This window comes from Telopea speciosissima, chromosome 9, assembly GCF_018873765.1.
Source record: "Telopea speciosissima isolate NSW1024214 ecotype Mountain lineage chromosome 9, Tspe_v1, whole genome shotgun sequence".
Lineage (NCBI taxonomy): Eukaryota > Viridiplantae > Streptophyta > Magnoliopsida > Proteales > Proteaceae > Telopea > Telopea speciosissima.
The window spans coordinates 3,695,095-3,715,574 of NC_057924.1; the positions used below are offsets into that span (position 1 = coordinate 3,695,095).

Consider the following 20,480-nt stretch of genomic DNA (forward strand, 5'->3'; position numbering starts at 1 on the left):
ATAAGGATCAATTAGTAACAGTTGCTTCTTTGAGAGCAAGCTTTGGTGCACCGGTGAGGTTGCTCCATTGTGATCAAGTGGTCACAGTTTGAATATGGAAACAGCTGCTTTGAGAAAACAGAGGTTAAGGTTGCTTACATTATAACCCTCCCAGGCGGCGGGAGCCTGGTGCACTAGGTACACCCTTTCTGTAACACTTGCTTCACTTCCTCAAGAAAGATGGATTGTGATGTTGGTATGTGTTGAAGAAACAAGCCAATAATCACACACACGACACGAGGAATTTAACACTAGGTATGTGTTGGAAACGAATGATACAGCTTATTGCATGAGCAATATATACATGATATTAATATGGCGGATACAAAACTAATACCTTGATCCAAACAAAACACGTCAATCGGCTTTACCAGCTGAGATATGATATTATATATACCCATAGTGGATTATGGGCTCTGGATTACATATCAACATAGAATCCAACAGTAAAAACATGGGCAGTGGCATCTTTTTATCCTTCCAAGTGTTGGGTGGACGGTTGGATTCTTAAGTGTGAACTTGACAGGATAAATTTCCATCAACATACATTAAAAAATGTTCAACAACTGTACTATATGATACAGCTTATTGCAGTTCTCACATGGATTTTTATCCTCTCAAGTATGATGCACTACCCAGTGCACCTCACTTAAGTATCCAACCATAAAAACATGGGCAATGACGTCTTTTTGTCCTCTCAAGTGTTAGGTAGACGGTTGGATGCTTAAGTGAGGTGAACTCGGCAGTGCACCACACCTGAGAGGATAAAAATCCGTTCTCACATATGAAAGAATTTCCATTCCTGAACCAGCCCAAGCCATCCTGAGCCTAACAGGGCCTGGGCTGGATTTTCATCTCACAAATTGAACCATCTTTGATATTTTCAAGCCTCAATCAAGAAACATTTACATTAGCAAAAGAAAACACTCTCTGAGGGAGGAGAATTTTGAGAGCATCAACACACACTGCTCTGTGGAAGAGCCTTCAAAAGAAATTTCTGCATTTCGAGTCTTAATTAATTAAGAAGGATTTATATCTAAGTCATGGTAAGGCATCTGAGAAAGGGTATTGGTAATTATATATAAAAGACTTAGGGGAAAGTTTTCTTGCACTGAAAAGTATGCCCATCTAGGGTTATAAATGTCTACTCTGTATTGTACAGGATCGATAATGCCCTTTTATTGTTCCCCGATACCCTATGGATACCATCTGTATGCCTCGATCAAGGGATGACTGAAGGAAATTAAACCTGTCCCGAAAGAATAGTAATATTCCAACAATACAAGGAAAAATGTACACAAGCATTGTTAAGCCACCTAACTAATTATTTCAGAACCAAAGAAAAATCAACTAAAGATGGATGGTTTTGAGCGTTAGATCAGCAATTACGACATGATCTCCTAAATGAAATTAAGATGCTCAACCTGAAGAGAAACAAGGGGATGGGTGGGGAGTGTGAGACCCACATCCCATGGAGTGTTCAGATCTGTCATCACCCGTCTCATGTGGGTAGCAAATCCGAACTCAGAAAGAAGACCTCACATCTTTCATAATTTAAGGAATCAGATGGGATTGACAAGATGTGTGAATGGACGAACAAGAAGAAGAGCAGCAGCCCATGAGGAGAAGAGAAAGGAGGCAAGAGAAAGCAAATCTTGACAAGGCAATGATATATATAGTTTTCCATTTCAAAGTCAACGACATTCCCTTTTAAGTTTACAGTCAACTGAGGTGCAAGCTCATGTCCTCCTCAGACACGACCCTTGCAACTAATTTTAGCAGGCTACGTACCATAAAAGATAGGCATGACATAAAAAGATCTCTTCGGACTCGGACCCTTAAAATCTCGAGTGGGAGTGGGGGGATGCATCATACAATAAAAACTGAAGTCCTGAAGCCGTGTTTCTCTTGAAGAAAATAAGAACTTGAAATTTAGGTGTTCTTCGATACATACCAAGTTGTGAAATCAAACCCATAATGGAATGGCGTGGAAAGGTTTGCAAGAACAAACCTAACTTTGGGCTTTTGACAATTAATTTAAAGGGAAAATGTTCCTTTGGGTTTTGGGTTTGGGGTGGGGTGGGGTGGGGTGGGGTTGGGGGTGAAATTTCCCTCCAACCCCCAAGAAAGGCAGAAATTTCACCCCTGAGATGCCAGTGTGTGTTCTCATTGGTTGCTAAGCATACGTGATACTTGCATTCTCCCATAAAGACCGCTCCCCCTTAATTTAATTTCACTTTTTTTGTTGAGAAAATCTTGTTACGAACAAAGTTGATTAAAAAAATTTTGTAACAATTTTTTTTTTTTTTTTTGCCCAATAATATAACACACTTCTTCCGTCAAAGAAGACTAAATCCTTTTAGGGAGAGGGTTCTCTACACTGCCCAAGTGCAGTTTCAGACGAATAGGAATCTAATTTGGAATATGATAATAAGGGAAAATGCATCTATGACATATATATATATATATTAACTCTCTCACATGAACAATGATATATGAGGCGATGTATAATTTCATTTTTGAGTTGGTGTTGTACACAACTTTTATCCTTTCTTTTATTTCATGTGTACTTGAAAAAACGTATAAAACTTTGCATCTAAAAAAAAAGTATATGGCAATGTTAGCTCTTGAGAAGTCACTCTCTAAGTTATTTAAAAACCGTTTTTCTTTCTGACTTAATGAACTTTTGGGTATGAGACAATGGGTCAATCAGAGAATAGTTTAACCGCTTAGGTTATGACAAGATGCGTCCTTCTTTATTATTTCTGATTCTGCCAAATCTTGAACTATTTTAATACAAGCATTACTAACTAATAAATGAGCTATAAAAAGTTTAATTACAACAAGCAACCATACTCTGGGGAAAAATAAATATTGTCCTTGTTGTATTGTTCAGTTTAATCCCAATCCCTTTGTATGACATTAATCAGAAGCAATATTTGTGATCCCTATTAAGATCATGGTTTTAAATATTGGTATCGGATTGATCGTATTGATATTGGTGAAGACCTGGTTGATCCTATATTGGTGTAACGGTTCTTAGTAAAGGTAAATTTGTTAAAATTGAAAGTAAAACCGGTTGATACAATCGATACTGAAATTTGAAACCATGATTAAGACTCAATATAACTACAGTGCACTCAGTTGTGCAGGATGGAAAAATTTTTTGCTACAACTTAGGTTGCAGAATTGTTTCTACTGCCCCCAATTGCAGCCGTCAACTTGGAGTAATCCTCTTCCCCTTTGGGTTCACAAATACCCCTTAGGTTTTAATATTTTCTAAAGGACAAAAGTTCTCTATGGTGGAGTGTACTACTCACGCTCAAAGACAGTGGGGGTGAAATGACTGTCCCATCCCTATGAAAAACGAAAATCCTATCCCCCAAAATGCTTCCACATTAGTTCTCATTAGCCCCACGCACGAGTAGGGGTCATATGCTCCCCCTCTTCCCAAATAGCCTTTGAGATTCCATGTACAGGTCTCTCACCTATTATACTTTTCTCTGTTTCCATTTTCACAATTTACTGTTCATCCGATGATCTTTAGGGCCACCAAACACAAGTACGTACTACTCTTTCAATGCAATTTGGTATCGATCTCTTCTTGCTTAAGAACTATTGATTATTATTCACTCTCACGTCAATCAATCTCTTTTCGTTGCTCATTTTCAAAAATCGGTCACAAACTTTTCGAGAAAATAGAGAATGATTCACAGAAGACTGTGACTGAAGTTATTACAAAACCTATAGAATTGGACCAGTGGACCATATTAGTACCAGACCACGAGGGGTTTTATATGAACCTGTAACTTCCACGTATTTCTCTATCTAAGAAGCCAGCTCAGACATTGGACTTAAAGCTTTCTTAAGTATTTCAAATACACAATACGTCAATACCATATCGTATAATTTTCAAGCTTTATTGGGTGCAAGTTTGGCCCTATCGGCCCGAACCCGCCCTAGCCCATCCTGAGCCTGAACAGGGTCCGAACTGAGATTTTTGGCCCTGAGAGCGGGTCAGGGCTGGAAATTTCTAGCTCTGAGTTAGGGTCGGGTTGGGCTAGGATTAAGGCCTCGGGCTAAGCCTGGCCCGGTCCGACCCAACCCTGTTTTAAATTATACTTTAAACGTCATCGACATTTTATTATATAATATATTATATATGAAGATAATAATTGATATAATATATTTTATTATAGCGTCATTTTACGTAAAATTGATATATAATTTTCTTCTCGGCCCATTCCAGCTCATGCATTTTCTTCACCCTTCCCATGATCAGGGCCAATTAGGGTCAGCCCGACCCGATTGCAGCCCTAATTGTTATACACACACACAGAAAGAGAGAGAGAGAGAGAGAGAGAAAGAGCAAAAGATATGGGATCCATAAGCTCCACAAGTTTCTTGTTCACAGTACCTGGCATATGTTCCTCAGATATCATGAAATGGCGTTTTCGTTTAGAAGATGAGAGAGAGAGGGATGGGATCCATGACCTCCACAAGTTTTTGGTTCAAAGTCACATGGGATGTAGGTCCAGATATATATGAAATGGGTTTTCCATTTAGAACATGGGTTTTTCTTCCTAGCTAGTACCCACATCCCCATTACATCCACTCATTTAGAGACACAAATTTCAACCCAAAAAAAATTTAGAGACACAAATTAATTAATAATATCCATAACCCAATATTAATGTTAAACCTACCTCTCCTTATTTGTGTATAATCAGGTTAGAAGAAATTAATTCCATGACATAAATGATTCTTCTTCTTCTTCTTGATGAACAGACTTGTGATGAAGACATTTTTCACATGAAAACTAACTAAAACAATTCTTCTTCAAGGATATAAGCTCCCCCACTTTCCTCATTGGCTGCTTGTTTTCCTATATTATACACGTTTAAGCATATGATTTAATTATGAGAGATGATATAAATCTTCTCCACCAACTCTTATTAGAAATCATTTTAATTTACCATTATTTGATTACCATTTTTTTTTCTTATGATGGCTTCTCCATATTTTCTTTATTTTGATTGTCGTTTAGGTTCCCTCCAAAATATTCAACTTTTATTTATCTTTCATTTGACAATATTAATAATTGATAACTATACATTTCTAGCAGCCTACTTTGAGTCCAACTTTGCTACCTTCCTGACCCTCCTCCATTCCGACATGAATTCAACAATAGGGAGAAGGTTCTCTAATTCTCTGAGCAAGCGAGATAGTCTACGTCGTCTCACAGAAAAATAAAACTTTTTTTTTTTTCTCTTCAAAAAAAAAAATAAATAAATAAAAAGAAAAAAGAACATTATCTGGTTGCGTCCAATTTGCAGCCAAACACAGCCTTCCTTGAAATAATGACCAACCCCACCCTACAAAATGAAATCTTCTATTCAATTCCCCTACCTGTCCCCTCATTAGTGTTGGGACCATGTGATCAAGCAGACAAAATGAAATCCCCTACGCATCCCCTCATTGGCTCCCGCACTCATGTTGGGATCATGTAATCAAATAGATAAAATGAAATCCCCTCTTCAATGCCTCTACGCGTTCCCTCATTGGCCCTCACATTGGTGCTGGGACCATACCATCTTTTTCACACCCAAAAAAAATATGTGAATAGGCATAGACTACAACACTAGTTAATAGACACTTCTCCCTAACAATATATCATTTTAAACCTCAAACGAAACCATGACAAAGAAACGGTTAATAAATTAATTCTCAGACCTGTTTTTGACTACCAAGATCATTTTTTATCTGTGACTTGGGAGAAATCATTACTAAAGAAGGCTCACAGAGACTATTGTCTAACCTTTATTTCGAGACATTGCATGTGATTCTAAACAGTCAAAAATCTAAGAAAGGGAAGGATTGAAGGGTCAAGTGTCTCCCTTTACCTAAAGGGGAAGGGCCAAACTCTAAAGGGGCCAAAGGATCAAAATTCGCTTTGTAAGCATAAGAACTTTTGCCTTTGTTTTCGCCACGGTTTAAGGAATTGGGATCTGATGGGCAAAGGGTGATTCGATTCGGGTTTTTTCAGGGCAGGTCATTTTAAACCGATTTCAACCTCAATACCAATTCCAGTACTGTATAATTTCCTTTCCTATCCAATGCAAGATGGTTAAGAAAAAACCCCTTCAATCCATCCTTTTTGTTAAGGGTGTTAAACGGTATGGTTTCGGTTTAAACATGTCGGTTCAATTCGCTTCAAAGTGTAGTAGGTAGAAACTGAAATTGAATTGTTATTAAACGGTTCTAATTTGACAAACCGAAACCATTTATCAAACGCTTTTAGTTTTTCGATAATGATTTAAGTTTCAGTAAATGGTTTTAATATTATTTTGTGACTCTAGAACTCGAAGACACAAGACAAAGATGAGAGGAAGATATAATAAGTTCATAAACAGTCCTTAATGGTTTATTAAATGGTTTGGTTCAGTTTTAAACGAGAACATTTGGTTCACAAAATACTCAATTTAACAATTTTTATGCGGCTTGAAACAGTCGATTTGTCGCTTCAAAATTCAACCAAATCATTTTATGAACCTAAATGATTTCATTTTTTAAACTAGAATCGATTCCTATTTAAATTATCTGATTCAATTTTAATAAATGGTTTCAATTTGATTCTCACATCATTACTTTTTATAGTCCCACAAAAGCATTTGAATTTCAAGGTTGTGAGGGGTAGCGCTCATGATTTTAGTGCACGGTATTGGAACGGGTATCAGCAGCACGTAAAATCGATACGATATCGATATCATATCGGCCTGGATCAGTTGTAATCGGACAAAATTACCTTTAAAATTTCTTAAAAAATAAGTTTTCTGACCAATTTACCCCTTGTCCATACCGTACTACCAATGCAGTATCAATATCGGTGACTAGCAAAACCGATATGTATTGCTCAATACGAGCGATATGATACCGATACTTAAAACCATGGTAGTGCTGCTTCAACTCACTCTTTTCCCAAAACATAATCTTCAAAAAGAACCCAAAAATTGCCCATGTGATGACCCCTTTTTTCCCATCCCAATTTTTTCGGCCAAACAAACAGGCCCTTATAATGACCCCCTTGCATAGTTGCCTTCAATCCTAACCATTCTAGTCGGCCACCTATCCTATACCAGAAACAAGGCCAATAAAAAAACACTCAATGACCCTATAATTGCGGAGTCAATAATTCAAACAAAATTGTTAAAAACCAGGAATCCATCAGATTGGAATCAGCCTGAATTAGCCTGAGTCTAATCAGAAGAAATTGGGATCGGCCTCAGACGATTCCAATCGAATCGGCCAGAATCAGTTGATCTGATCCGGTTTAATAAAACCCAGATTGATCCACTAGAGTCCAGCGAGGGAGATTCTTGGACACTTCGTTCTAAAGAGGCGCCTGTGGACAGTGGACTTTTTCTTGTTGTTACTATTAAGAGATTGGATTTTGTTAAACTTATTCCAACTGGGTTACGAGTTTCTCCTTGTGGTCCAAGATTTTCAAATTGAGTAAAATCAGAAGAGTTGAAAATGATCTCATCTAACTTACTGTACAGCCGGAGAAGTGATGAAGACAAAATAATATTCTATTGCTATAGTTGGAGGTAGCTTCGTGGGTGTTGCGTTATAACTTATAAATCTCAAAGCTTTGAAAGATAAGACTTTTAAAAGGTTGAATGAAGCAGCCACACAGACGATGAGTGATGACTGGTTTCTCGTCAAAAAAGCAAGGAAGACTCCACCCATCAAGATGGTCCAGCCCAGGCCCCACACCTCGCTAGAGACCCAAAGACTCTAATTAAGAGAGATGAACCAGACTCCAGAGTCACCAGACCATCTCTTTGAGTCTCTCTATTGTGTGTGTGAAAAGTGAAGATGGTCCAGAGCCCGCCAGCCCCGTTGGCCAAATACGTGCTCCACTAGTCTCTTTTTCCTATTATTTTTTACGTTTCTTTGGACGGATGTGATTGGTAAAAAAATGGAGACTAATCACTGGTGACTGGTGGGTGACTGGTGACCCCACTTCTCCCCAGCCCCCTAAACTTTCTCACTATTGAACGTAGAAAAATGCCTATAAATTGCAACCAAATGGCCCTTCCTAGGCATTCGCAAATAAAGAAAGAAAGAGTTTGTAAGGAGAAAAACAGAGAAAGAAGCAGAGGCAGAGAGACAGAGAAAGACAGAGAGAGATGGAATCGTTTCCGGTTATTAACATGGAGAAGCTGAATGGTGAGGAGAGAGGAGCTACAATGGAGTCTATTAAGGATGCTTGTGAGAACTGGGGCTTCTTTGAGGTATGTGAATTGCTCAGTCCTCTCTTTCATGGTTTAACATGACTTTATACTGTACAAGATAGCCAGACCCATAACCATATGACTCTCACAAATTCTCACTATTTTAGTATATTTTCTCATACAATCTCATTCTGTATCTAATGAGGTCTGATGTGTGTGTGTGTGTTTGTGTGAATTCATTTGTAAATGTAGCTGATGAATCATGGGATAACACATGAGCTGATGGACAAGATAGAGAAGATGACGAAGGAGCATTACAAGAAGTGTATGGAGCAGAGGTTCAAGGAGTTGGTGGCAAGCAAGGCCCTCCAAGGTGTGGACTCAGAGATTAACGACATGGACTGGGAGAGCACCTTCTACGTGCGCCACCTCCCTACCTCCAACATATCCGAAATCCCCGATCTTGATGACGATTACAGGTACTTTATAAAGACAAAAACCCTCATACAGATTCCTTTTGTTCATCTCATTCCTCAAAAACAGGGGTCACACTTCACACACTGTACAAGTTGCGGACGGTTCATGTCAGTATCAGTTCTTGAAGAAGACAAATTGAATTTGTTAGTAAATACTGAATTGAATTGATTTGCAGGAAGACGATGAAGGAATTTGTGGTGGGATTGGAGAAAATGGCAGAGCAACTGCTAGACCTTCTATGTGAGAACCTGGGATTGGAGAAAGGGTATTTGAAGAAAGCCTTCTATGGATCCAAGGGCCCAAGTTTTGGGACCAAGGTCAGCAACTACCCGCCCTGCCCTAAGCCAGAGCTAATTAAGGGCCTGCGAGCCCACACAGATGCTGGCGGCATCATTCTGCTCTTCCAGGACGACAAGGTCAGTGGCCTCCAGCTTCTCAAGGACGGCCAATGGATTGATGTCCCTCCAATGCGCCATTCCATTGTTGTCAACCTCGGTGACCAGCTCGAGGTAATTACGAATGGGAAATACAAGAGTGTGCTGCACAGAGTGATTGCTCAAACGGATGGCAATAGGATGTCGATCGCATCGTTCTACAACCCAGGGAGTGATGCTGTGATATACCCAGCACCTTCATTGGTGACCAAGCGTAAGGAAGATCAGGCAGCAGTGAATGCAGATGCAGAGGAACAACAAAGTCAGGTTGAGTACCCCAAGTTCGTGTTCGAGGACTACATGAAGCTTTACGCAGGGCTCAAATTCCAGGCCAAGGAACCCAGGTTTGAGGCTATGAAGACCATGCCACCAACCATCAGCTTGGGGGATGCCATTGCCACCGTTTAAGAACACTGCTACTGCCAAATGCATTCATGATTTTTACTTACAGAGACTACACTTTAAAAAAAAAAATATATGGAATTGAAGTTAGGTGTTTGTTCAAGTCTATAATAGTCTAAACCTAAGTTTTAGTGGATTTGTTAATTGTGTTGTACTGTTGTGTATCCCCTGAGGTTCGTTGATCAGTACGGTTGTGCAGTTCCTCTCATAGGGGCCTGACATGACCATTTCACCCCCTGATCGAACACACTGTTCGGGTGGGATCCACCCCCTTTTTATTAGAGGCACTAGGGAACCGTACCGGGTAGGGGAACCACAGGTGATAAAAATTCGTATGAGTTTTTCTCTTTCTCTCTCGTTGTGGTCGTCTACTTCATGGACGTATTTACTATTCTTCATGTGTTTAGTCTTTGCAATACCCCTTATACTTGTAGTTAAAGATTATTAAGAAGAAAAATAATTACAGAAATCATGCTTCGTTTTGTTAAGATCTTTTTCTTGCTTTGATCTCTTCTTTTCTTTCTTCTTTTGGTAGAGAGCTTTTCATGGGTTTCTACTTGGGTGTAGAGTAGACCCACAAAAAGGTAAAAACGATATTTGGCTTGAAATCCATCAAACGATGACCAAGTTTGGGTGTTTATCTCCATACCCAATTGTAACATGACCCATGTGAACATGAATTTTGTGTTGGACTTAAAAGGGTACTCGGCAATGAGAAGCTCTCAACAGAGTTTAAAAACATGGAATTGGGATCCGAACCCGGTCTCCAGTATTAGATCAGAATCTGACTTGGATCGGTTTGGATCGACCTCGGAAACGGTGTTTTGATGCCCTTTTTATGGTTTTTCTATACTTGGATCAAGTGACTCGGATCAGCCAGAATCGAGATCTGCCTAAGCCAATTCCGATCCCAAATTCTTGAAACCCTGGTTCTCAAGCCATCCCAAGCCCGCTCAACCCGAAAGAGCTGATAACCCTTCATAGGCACAATCCATTCTCATCACTCACAAACAAAATCCATTGAACCTTCATAGCCATTAATCTGAGATACCACTCGCAAACAATATCCATTGAATCCTCATAGTGATTAATGTGAGATACCGCTCCTTAAATAATCAATATTTAAACATTACCAGACAGTTTCACTCCCGAAAAAAGAAAAACATTACCATACTTTATAAAATAAAAAAAAGGTTCTTTTGTAACCATGCAATGCAGGTTACAAAACAGAATTTGTAACTGAACTTTTTTGCCCTCCATACAATGACATGGCCCTTCTCCTTGGGTTTTACTGCTTCTTCCTGGTCGAATAGTGGAATGGTTATCTCTGCAGAATTGGCCGTTGAGATCAAAGAGGCATTCCGCCCGGGGGGTGTGGTACACTAAAAGATGCCATCTCCAACTCTGAACTTAATTTTATGTTGTTTCTAGCTATTTTATACTGGAGACGGATATCACATCCATCTAACAGGGCAGCAGAAGAAATCAATCGTGTCTCACCTGTTTCTGGTGAGCAGGAGCTCGAGGAGTAACCAGAGCCTAAGAGAGGTGTTGGAAGAGCACGAGGTGATGAATCAGGTAAGGGATACAAAGGCCATGGAGGAGGCGAGGGCCCTGAAATCCTGAAAAAAGAGTCAAAACCATTGGAATTGCATATGGCACCATTTGGTTAAGCCAATGTAATTTCCCAATTAAAATTTATAACCCCAAGCCAATCTCGTTGTCTTCTTTGTGGTCATGTAGGGCGATTCAGGAAAAAAGGGGAAGACTAAGTAGGGACAGACCTAGACGAGGGAGGTGATGCTCATCGTCCTCATTGCAGCAGCAGAGCAGAACTGAACGTTACTCTTGTTCATTATTAACAGACCAGTGGCAGACCAGTTTTCGTCGGGAGGATCAATGGCAGGGGAACAGAACTGAACTCTACTCTGCAACTTCTGTTTTGCAATCTTGGAATGGTTTCTGTTTTGCTCTGTTTCTGCTTCATATGCAGAGTCCATTGGGGCCAAAGCCAACACTAAATCTCAGTCTAAGGCCATCACTCTGTCTGCTGCATATCCCACACATAATTCCTTTTCTAAATTATTACAAGCAATACAATATTTCTTGTATGAGGGCACAGATTCCTTCCCACATAGACTTCGGGTGATTTCAATTTCTCCCTCCGTTCCTTTCTCCCTTCTCTTCTCCTGCAACTACCATCGTTAATGATCTTTGCATTCTTACCGATGTAAATTTCTTCACGGTACGAGCAAAGAAGCCAATCCAACAACTCAAAATGGAGAAAGGACAGGGGTTTGTCATTGTCATGGTGGGAGGCCAGCTGGCCGTGGTCGCTGTCGATACCGCTGTTCCAGAAATGAGTTTCCTTTCTCTTGCTCCTAATGGTCGCTAGCAGAATTTGTTTCAGATACCCCACGCAGTCACCTTCTGTAGTTTGTAATCCATTGTTACCGAATATATCCCGGGATAACCGTAAGACTAAGAGAAGAACAGTCTCTCTCTCAATCCACTGTTACTGAATATATCCCCGGATAACCGTAAGACTAAGAGAAGTCTCTCTCTCCCACCACCAGCTGTTGTGAACCATCGACCGAGCTGTCAATTGCTTCTTCTCCCTGCTAAGCTGGCTTCAATCACTTCATAATCCATCCACTATAATTGGAGGATGGCACCATTGCTCAGAAGGGGTGGCAGCGGCTGGAGAGGGAGGGCTCAGAGATAGCTGGAAACAGGGGAGGTCAGTTGCAAAGGGTCCAAAAAATGAGAGGGGAGTAGGGGAACAGAAGAGCAAGAAAATTACACAAATAACGTCAGTAAAAGAGAGATTGCAAGTAATGTGGACGAAGGCACAAAAAAAGAGGTTACAAGAGTCTGATGTAACCGGTTTGGTTAGAAACAGATTTTCCCATTACAAATACCACGATGTAAGCAACTACACTATCAGCAACGGCAAATACAACATCAGGACACCAATAACAATAAAGCCCCACCATACCTTATAAGCATGAAGAATCATACAGACATTATCAGCAATCACTATCATCCATTGGATACAAATCCACTAGTTACAAACACAAAACAAGCTCAGGAAAACAATCAATCTTATAATCCTAAATATGGATTTGGTAAATATAAACAATAAAAGCATGAAAATGATAAATGGATTAAACCTCAGGAATCAGAATCCTGTCAAATTAAGGAAATTTAAAGAAAAAAAATTCAGGTGATGCACAACTGGGATAGCTTGCTCAAAATAAGTGCCAGAGAATCCCAGAGGAAAGTAAATAAGCAAAGCAAAAAAGAATACCAGATCACAACAAAAAAAAAAACCTTCAAAGTTCACAAAACAAATCTAATGGCTGCATGGATATCGAATGTGGAAGCTCCACCTGACTACTGTCAACATTTAGTGGACAGCTTCTGTTCTGTTTGAAGGAAAAGACCCAATAAAAAAAAATCCACATGAATTCTATGCAACAAGAGAGTTACTTATCCTGGACTACATTACCAACAAAACCACATCCCAATTTGTGTAACAAAAAACAATCTAAAATCACCAGCACACACTATAAAGAGGAAAAAAAAGAAAGTGTTTCTGTAACAGTAAAGAGTCTACAAGTACGAGAGCAAAAATCCCTCCAGAAAGACCAACTAGCAGAATTTAGGTAGACTTTCTAGTATCAGCAATTTCATCTAAAAAATGTCTCCTAAATTAATAAATCATCCCAATGAATGAAATAACTTTGAATTGGACCACTCTAAAGTGATTCCCTTCAAAACTTGCAGAAATCATTGTTTGTTTTACTCCCCCACCCCCCCCCCCCCCTCAGAAAGACCTCTAAAAATACATTCCTGCCCCCCCCCCTCTTACTTAAAAGACCATTCTGTATTAAGAAGTTACCTTGTTGCATATTTAACCGATAAATGTGCATGCCCAGTAAAATTTCCACATCAATTACTAGTGCATTAAAGAAATGAGTCCCACCCAACTTGTACAATGGGATTCAGTACTCTTACACGTGAAACTTGTTATTATGGGTGCCTGACAACTTCTCCGGAAACAGATTTCACATCGTTTATACAGTTGACCTTATCCACCTAAAAATACTAATTTCAGGGCTAAAGAGGCAATAATTTACCTCTGGATCCAAGAGGATTCAATAATCATGCATATCTCTAAATCAAAATGTGCCCAGAGCTGTATTTGAAAGACAGGTCAGTTCAGGAGCATCAATACTGACATTTGGAGGAAATGTACAATTGATTCTAACAACATGAATTAATGAGATCCTATTTCTCACCCTTGCTGATGAAAAATGTGAACCATACTTAAGGTAATAAAGAAATTAAGTAATTATTTGATACACCAGCTATTTGCAGAGAAAGATCTTTACTAGATCACATCAATTTCTCCACTTAGGTTGCTGCAAATTCTTTGGATTAGTATCCAATGAAGAAACCAAATCAAATTAAATGAACTCAAACCCATTAGCCACAAACATTCATTACAAAGACTAAGGATAAAGAGTTTATTGAATATTTTGAATTAGCCACTTCAGGATTCACATAATTCGCAAATTTTGGGTCAAAGATTTTGATCCACAGATTAAGTTGAGGTTTAAACCTTGCAACATGGTTTTGCAGCACTCAGCAGCAGGTAAACCATTCAGAGGATCCATCAATTTCTTCCTCACCCTCTCACACTTGAGGACTGTTTCAAGCTCTGCAAGAATCTCTTCTGTTGCCAAGGTTAAGAGGTAACAATTAATCAGATATTCTAACTTTCTTCTGCAAAGAGCCAAAACCTCAGCATTTCCCCCACAACAAATCAGTGAAGTCTCTTTCTGTTTTTTGTGGTTGTGACCACTTTTGGCCCCTCCTGCAGCTGATGCGTCTAGTAGACTATCCTCCGATTCCTGCCTAACAAGGTTCAAATTTTTTTAGTTTGAGATGATTTATTGAGCAACAGATGTCCGGATTGGCTAGGAGGCTTACCGACCTCTCCTCTAACACTGACTTGAACTACGGCCTCAAATCCGCAGCATACAGAAAAGAAAAGCATCATCGGATTTGAACTACTGAGTTGTTATAATGTTCATTTTCATTCTAATACAGTTATGCATAACAACACTCTTCTTCTATTCCTATGCAATTTGAAATTTTCATTTCAAGAGCCTTCGATGACGCCTAACCAGGAATAGGAAGCATTAATAGGGACGTTTAGGAACCAGAAATGGATGTGGATTGGAGGGAACTACCATATCGCCTCTACTGATTGGTATAGGAACTCTAATAAAAGGGATCGGCACCATTCACTGGTAGGCAACTACAACAACAACAACAAACTCAGCCTTATCCCAACTTAATGGGGTCAACTAAACAAAACAAGGTAGGGAAAACTGAGGTCTAAACAAAAAGGGGGAATGAAGAGATGGGAAAAGAGATGAGAAATGAAAAATGGAAAACGACAAATGAAAGATGGAAACTAAAAAAAAAGATGAAAGTAAGAAGAAAGAAGCACAGCCTAGCATGTCAAGAGAATATCAGCTAAATGGGGTTCGCTACATGGATCCTTGCTCTCCAATAGGCTCTATACGTGGTCATACTTGGAATAAGACCTAGACTATGCATGTCCTTCCTCACAACTTCTCCTATGGTCATTTCAGGCCTACCTCTAGTTCTTTTAGCTCCTTCAATTGAGATCATATCACTCCTCCTTACTGAGGCGTCCCTAGGCCTCCATTGGACATGACCATACCACCTCAAACGACTCTCTTGGAGCTCGTCAGCCTTAATCCCATCATTTCTTACTTTATCCTAACTAGTTTTTCCGCACATCCATCTTAACATCCTCGCCTCTGCTACACATAGCTTCTCAATATGACACTATTTTACTGCCCAACATTCAGCCCCATACATCATAGCCAGTCGTACAACAGTCTTATAGAACTTTCATTTAAGCTTTAAAGGAATACGTTGGTAACACAACACTTCGATGCATCTCCACTTCATCCATCCCACTTTAATTTTCTGTGAAACATCATCCTCTCTGTCACTTTTTTTATTTATGATTGAACCCAGATATCTAAAATAGTCACTTTGCGGTATCTCTCTTTCCTCAATTCGCACAACATCGGTATCCATCAAAGTATGACTAAAATTACACATCATAAACTCCGTCTTCGTTCTACTAATCTTAAAGCCTCTTGTTTCCAAGGTTGATCTCCATAGCTTTAACGTAGCGTTAATCTCTGCTTTTGTCTCATCCACCAAAACGATATTATCGGCGAAGAGCATACACTATGGGACTTCGTCTTGAATACTCTTGGTTAGGTCGTCCATGATAAGCACAAATAGATAAGGGCTTAAGGCTGATTCTTGATGTAACCCAATCATAATTGGGAATTCCTTGCCCTGACCTCCCACAGATTGCACACTAGTCACCATGCCCTCATACATATCTTTAATTACATCCACATAGTTACTCGACACCTCTCTCTTCACTAGAACATGCCGGATTAAATCTCTAGGGACTTAGTCATAGGCTTTTTCCAAGTCAATAAAGACCATATGGAGATCCTTCTTGCTATCTCTATAGCTTTCCATGAGCCTCTTCAATAAGTAGATAGCTTCTATCGTGGATCTAACTAACATAAAGCCAAATTGGTTCACCAAGATATGAGTCTCTCATCTCAAACAAGCTTTAATAACCTTCTCCCAAAGTTTCATAATGTGACTCATTAGCTTTATGTTTTTATAGTTTTTACAACTTGGCTATCACCTTTATTTTTGTAGATCAGAACTACAATGCTTCTCCTCCATTTCATCTGGCATCTTCTTTGTGTTCATAATCCTGTTAAACAGATTGATTAATTAATATACCCCACAACCTCCAAGGGTTTACCACACTTCTATTGTAATCTCATCTGGGCCTGGTGTCTTGCCTGCTTTCATCTTTCTTGAAACTTCTTTAATTTCCACCACACTAACCTTTCGTACATATTTATGACATGTGGTGTCTTGTTTGAATAATGTAATTGTTCGGGTCATTTCTTCTCGACCTGTCTCCATTTAGTAAGGTTACAAATATACTCATCCCATCTATTCACAATGTCTCATCTCTTACCAACACTCTTCGATCATCATCCTTGATACACCTCACCTGATCAAAATCTCTACTCTTCCTTTCTCTCATCTTAACTATCTTATATATAGCTTCTTCCCCTTCTTTTGTGTTTAGGTTGACATAGAAATCCTCATATTTCTTCGCTCTAGCCATCCTCACAATCTTCCTAGCTTCGTTTATGGTATCAATATACCTCTTTTTATCCTCTGTTTCTTTAGTCCTTTGACATATCTTAAAAGAATCTTTCTTGGTGTTTATGGCTACTTGAACTTCATCGTTCTACCACCAAGTCTCTCTAGGGGCCTAGCAACCCTTGTTTGACCACATTATCAGTAAATGTCCTTAGGGACTCCCCTTTTAATCTCCACTACCTTATCTTAGGGTACATAGGTTCCCTCCTCCTACACTTCTGCGCATTAAGGCATGTATCCAGTACAATAATAGGCAACTCCATTGAAAAATTTCCTAAAACACAAATTTGGCATTGTAACTGATGATGATTTCAAGGTGGGTCTGTCATACCTTGTTTAACTTTATTTTTTCGATGCCAGATGACATGTAGATATTAAAGTACTGTTCAACTAGTATTTCATTTTCAAAACTCTTAGTAAGAGAATTGAGGCCAAGCCGTGAATTAGAGAGAGCAAATCCAGATATAGTAAAAGCATTAAATGAATATCAAAATAGGGAGAGTAGAATTCTGGTCTCCATATAACAATTGCAATTATCAGGCCAGACTAATGCCATTCAGCTAGGAGTGGAAGGTTAATAAGGGAAAGGTGGTATGGGGTAGAGGCAAAAATCCAAATGACAACAAAACTAAAACGAGGGAACAGAGAACATGAAAGTGGATCTGACCCAATGTTTTTAAATCCCAAGGTAATATGGAATGATGTGAGGCTGCAGTGGGGGTTCCACTTCGCTGGAGTGTGAGCATCACACACAACATTTCTCTAATAAATAGATAAATAAATATGTATGTACATACACTTCAAATGCCACTTGTATGAACAAGAAATGAAATCAGAGACAAAAGGAAATACTTAACAAGAATGAAAAGAAAATAGTTATCACAAAATACATCATAGCTGATATATTAAACAAATTCAAAATTAAAAATCATTTAACCAGAAAATACATGGCAAATTACATGTTTCTGTGAACAAATTTAAAACAAAACTAGAGAAAATAATTTATTAAGCATTCATTCCTCTCAAAAGGTAAAAAGATTAACCCAATTAAGAGTGCTCCATCTAACTTGCCAAAGTGCCAACTCATCTACATCATGTTTACCATCCACAATTGACAATGGGCAATAAAGAGCCACAGCTATGAGATTAATGGCAGAAAAATGAAATAAGAACTGGAACATCCCAGTTCAAATGAAATCTAAACAACTAGGAGATAGAATGGTGGAACAATTGATTAGAATAGAAGATGTATAATACAGAAAATCAATAACACGAAAGAACATAAACGTAAACAAAGACAGCGGATTATCTTCTAAATCGCTCCTCAGATTCTCCATTTGTGGAGGGTTCAGGCACCACAACTATATCCTTGTGGAATGCAACAATGGAAAGACCTTTACAGTTGATCAAACATTTGACAAAGGGCCCAACACCTTCTCCTTCGTTCTAACTTCACAAGGAAGTATGGTGCAAATGCTTGGCAATCTTGGAGGTTAGGGGCCTATTTGAGAATAGGCAAGTACTATGCAGGATATTGTGGCTGGCCTTTTGTTGGGAAATTTGGACAACCATATAATAAGTCAGGGGTTTGGAGTTATGGGAACACAGGAATGTAAATGGGAATGGCTATATAGTAGCAACCATTCATTTCTTTGTGGATCTCCCCCCCCCCCAAAAAAAAAAAAAAAAAATAAAAATCCTTTTTTTTTAGTTGGGTGATATATAAGCCCTGGAAAAATACATTTATGCTTCTAGATTTCTTTCCATAATTCTTAAAGTCTTGTTTTAGCTCTCACATTGTTCTTGTCTTATTGATTTTAGTGTGCATGGGAGTGTGACTATTAAAGTTTCAATTACTTTGATAAGTTTTTGGATAATATTGGTTTAGAAGTGTATAAAGTACATGTTCTCCAACTTTTCATGTTCTGTGATTTTTTGTTTGTGGAAAACATGACTGTGAATGCCTCAACCTATAATGTTAAGATTTAAGGATTATACTTCCACATAAGAGGCAACAATAATAAGAATAAGAAGCAGCAAGTACCCATATTTTAAAACCTGAACTGAATTGATTTCCTCTCTTTGATAATATTGAATCTTGCCCAAACAATCTTTCACCATGACAACTAATTCTTCAAATTTCAGCTAAATGTTATTCAAACATAAACTGAATTGGTTTCTGTTGTGGGGATCTTCCATATCAGTATGGCTACCACCATTTATTTCGTGAAAAAAATATTCCCCGAAAATGAACACGTGGTTATAAATGTAGTTTTGTATTTCTTCATCATTTCATTTATAGGATTGTATTTCTTTGTCGTCTTGTGAAGTTTTTATCATTTATGGCAAATAATCATATTTGAACAGGAGGGACTGAGGAAGAGAATCTAGCCACATGATGGGGTTGATGTCCTCTGTGGGTAGCAATAAAACCATTCTTTTTCCAAAAAAGTAGCATCCAAAAATTAATTCGTTACCAAATTTTGTATTGAATTTCAATAGAAGCAAAAGGATTTATGGATGTATTATCTTTGGACCAGTACACCCAGTTGTGCCACACGGCAGGGCGATGTGGCAATTCTGACCATGAGGGTGAGTCAAATTTCAGACTCCCATATACCCTCGTATGCATTGCATGCATCCTTTCAGTGGTCCAAACATTTGCGTGCAACTGTGCACTCTCTCGATTGTTCTAGATCTTTCAAAGCTTTAATTTACTACATGCCAACTTTGCTTGAGCTGAAACTAGACAAGTGAGCATGGGACCTTGGGATTTACTTATCCACAAAATTTCAGCCCCATCTGATTTGCCATGTGGCAGAACTAGGAACATAAAATCCACTCACTTTAGTAAATAGTTTTTCTTACATACAAGCATAGTACTATATCTCGCGATATATCGGTATCTCGGGCCTACCGAGATATCCGAAATATCCGAGATATCGCGAAATATGACCGAAATATTGCATTTTTTCTGCAATATTTCGGGGTCCATCTCGGGGTTTTTGGCCATATCTAGGCCGAAACTTCATGGACAGCCTTATTTAAGCTTAATAAACACATTTAAACCATAAAATTGTAAAAATGTGAATTCAAATTGGTGTTTTGGGCTTGCACCCTTGATTGACATACGGTCGCCGACCTAATGTATAAATAGTTAAATACACATAGATTAGGCGGTTAATATTTAATAATAGTATTTAACTTCATCACATATCAAGTTAAAGCCAATACACATTGATGAGTGCCATGATTCTCATAAACTCCATAATATTCAATAACTCGCTTAAAGCCTTAAAGGCAATACACTAAGTGTCAAAGTTAGTAAGTCACAAGACTCGCAACTCATGAAGTCACAACTCACAAGTTCATAGATCAATGAAATCACAACTTAAGTTACAAATTACAAGTGCTAAAGCGCTAATAGTAGTTCTTTGTGCCTCCTGGATCAATCCCACTCATGCCTCATTGGAGTCGACGTCCATTGCTCTCTGTTTGAAGGACATATGTGGACCACGGTATGGAATCGGAGAAGAAACGAGTGTAGTCATCCACAAGTGTCACGTAAATG

At 38.8% G+C, this 20,480-nt stretch overlaps 1 protein-coding gene across 3 annotated transcripts; it reads left to right on the forward strand.

The window, feature by feature from the left end:
- The first annotated feature begins 8,152 nt into the window (after window positions 1-8,152).
- On the forward strand, window positions 8,153-9,635 carry LOC122640436 (1-aminocyclopropane-1-carboxylate oxidase 3). 3 transcript variants are annotated; one of them, XM_043833632.1, is made up of 4 exons: window positions 8,153-8,336; window positions 8,529-8,755; window positions 8,929-9,391; window positions 9,431-9,635. In XM_043833632.1, the coding sequence occupies exons 1-4, from the start codon at window positions 8,232-8,234 to the stop codon at window positions 9,593-9,595; spliced, it is 960 nt and encodes a 319-aa protein (XP_043689567.1). In that variant the 5' UTR covers window positions 8,153-8,231; the 3' UTR covers window positions 9,596-9,635. The 3 variants fall into 3 exon arrangements, with proteins under 3 accessions (XP_043689567.1, XP_043689568.1, XP_043689566.1); XM_043833633.1 differs by having other exon boundaries at window positions 8,929-9,399; window positions 9,438-9,518; XM_043833631.1 differs by having other exon boundaries at window positions 8,929-9,635.
- The last annotated feature ends 10,845 nt before the right edge of the window (window positions 9,636-20,480 follow it).

What these genes read in the sequence shown, in the direction of transcription:
- LOC122640436 (XM_043833631.1), top strand. Translation starts at nt 8,232, where the DNA reads ATGGAATCGTTTCCGGTTATTAACATGGAGAAGCTGAATGGTGAGGAG. An exon ending in AGAACTGGGGCTTCTTTGAG is followed by an intron (nt 8,337 to 8,528) that starts GTATGTGAATTG and finishes TTGTAAATGTAG; the next exon opens with CTGATGAATCATGGGATAAC. An exon ending in GATCTTGATGACGATTACAG is followed by an intron (nt 8,756 to 8,928) that starts GTACTTTATAAA and finishes ATTGATTTGCAG; the next exon opens with GAAGACGATGAAGGAATTTG.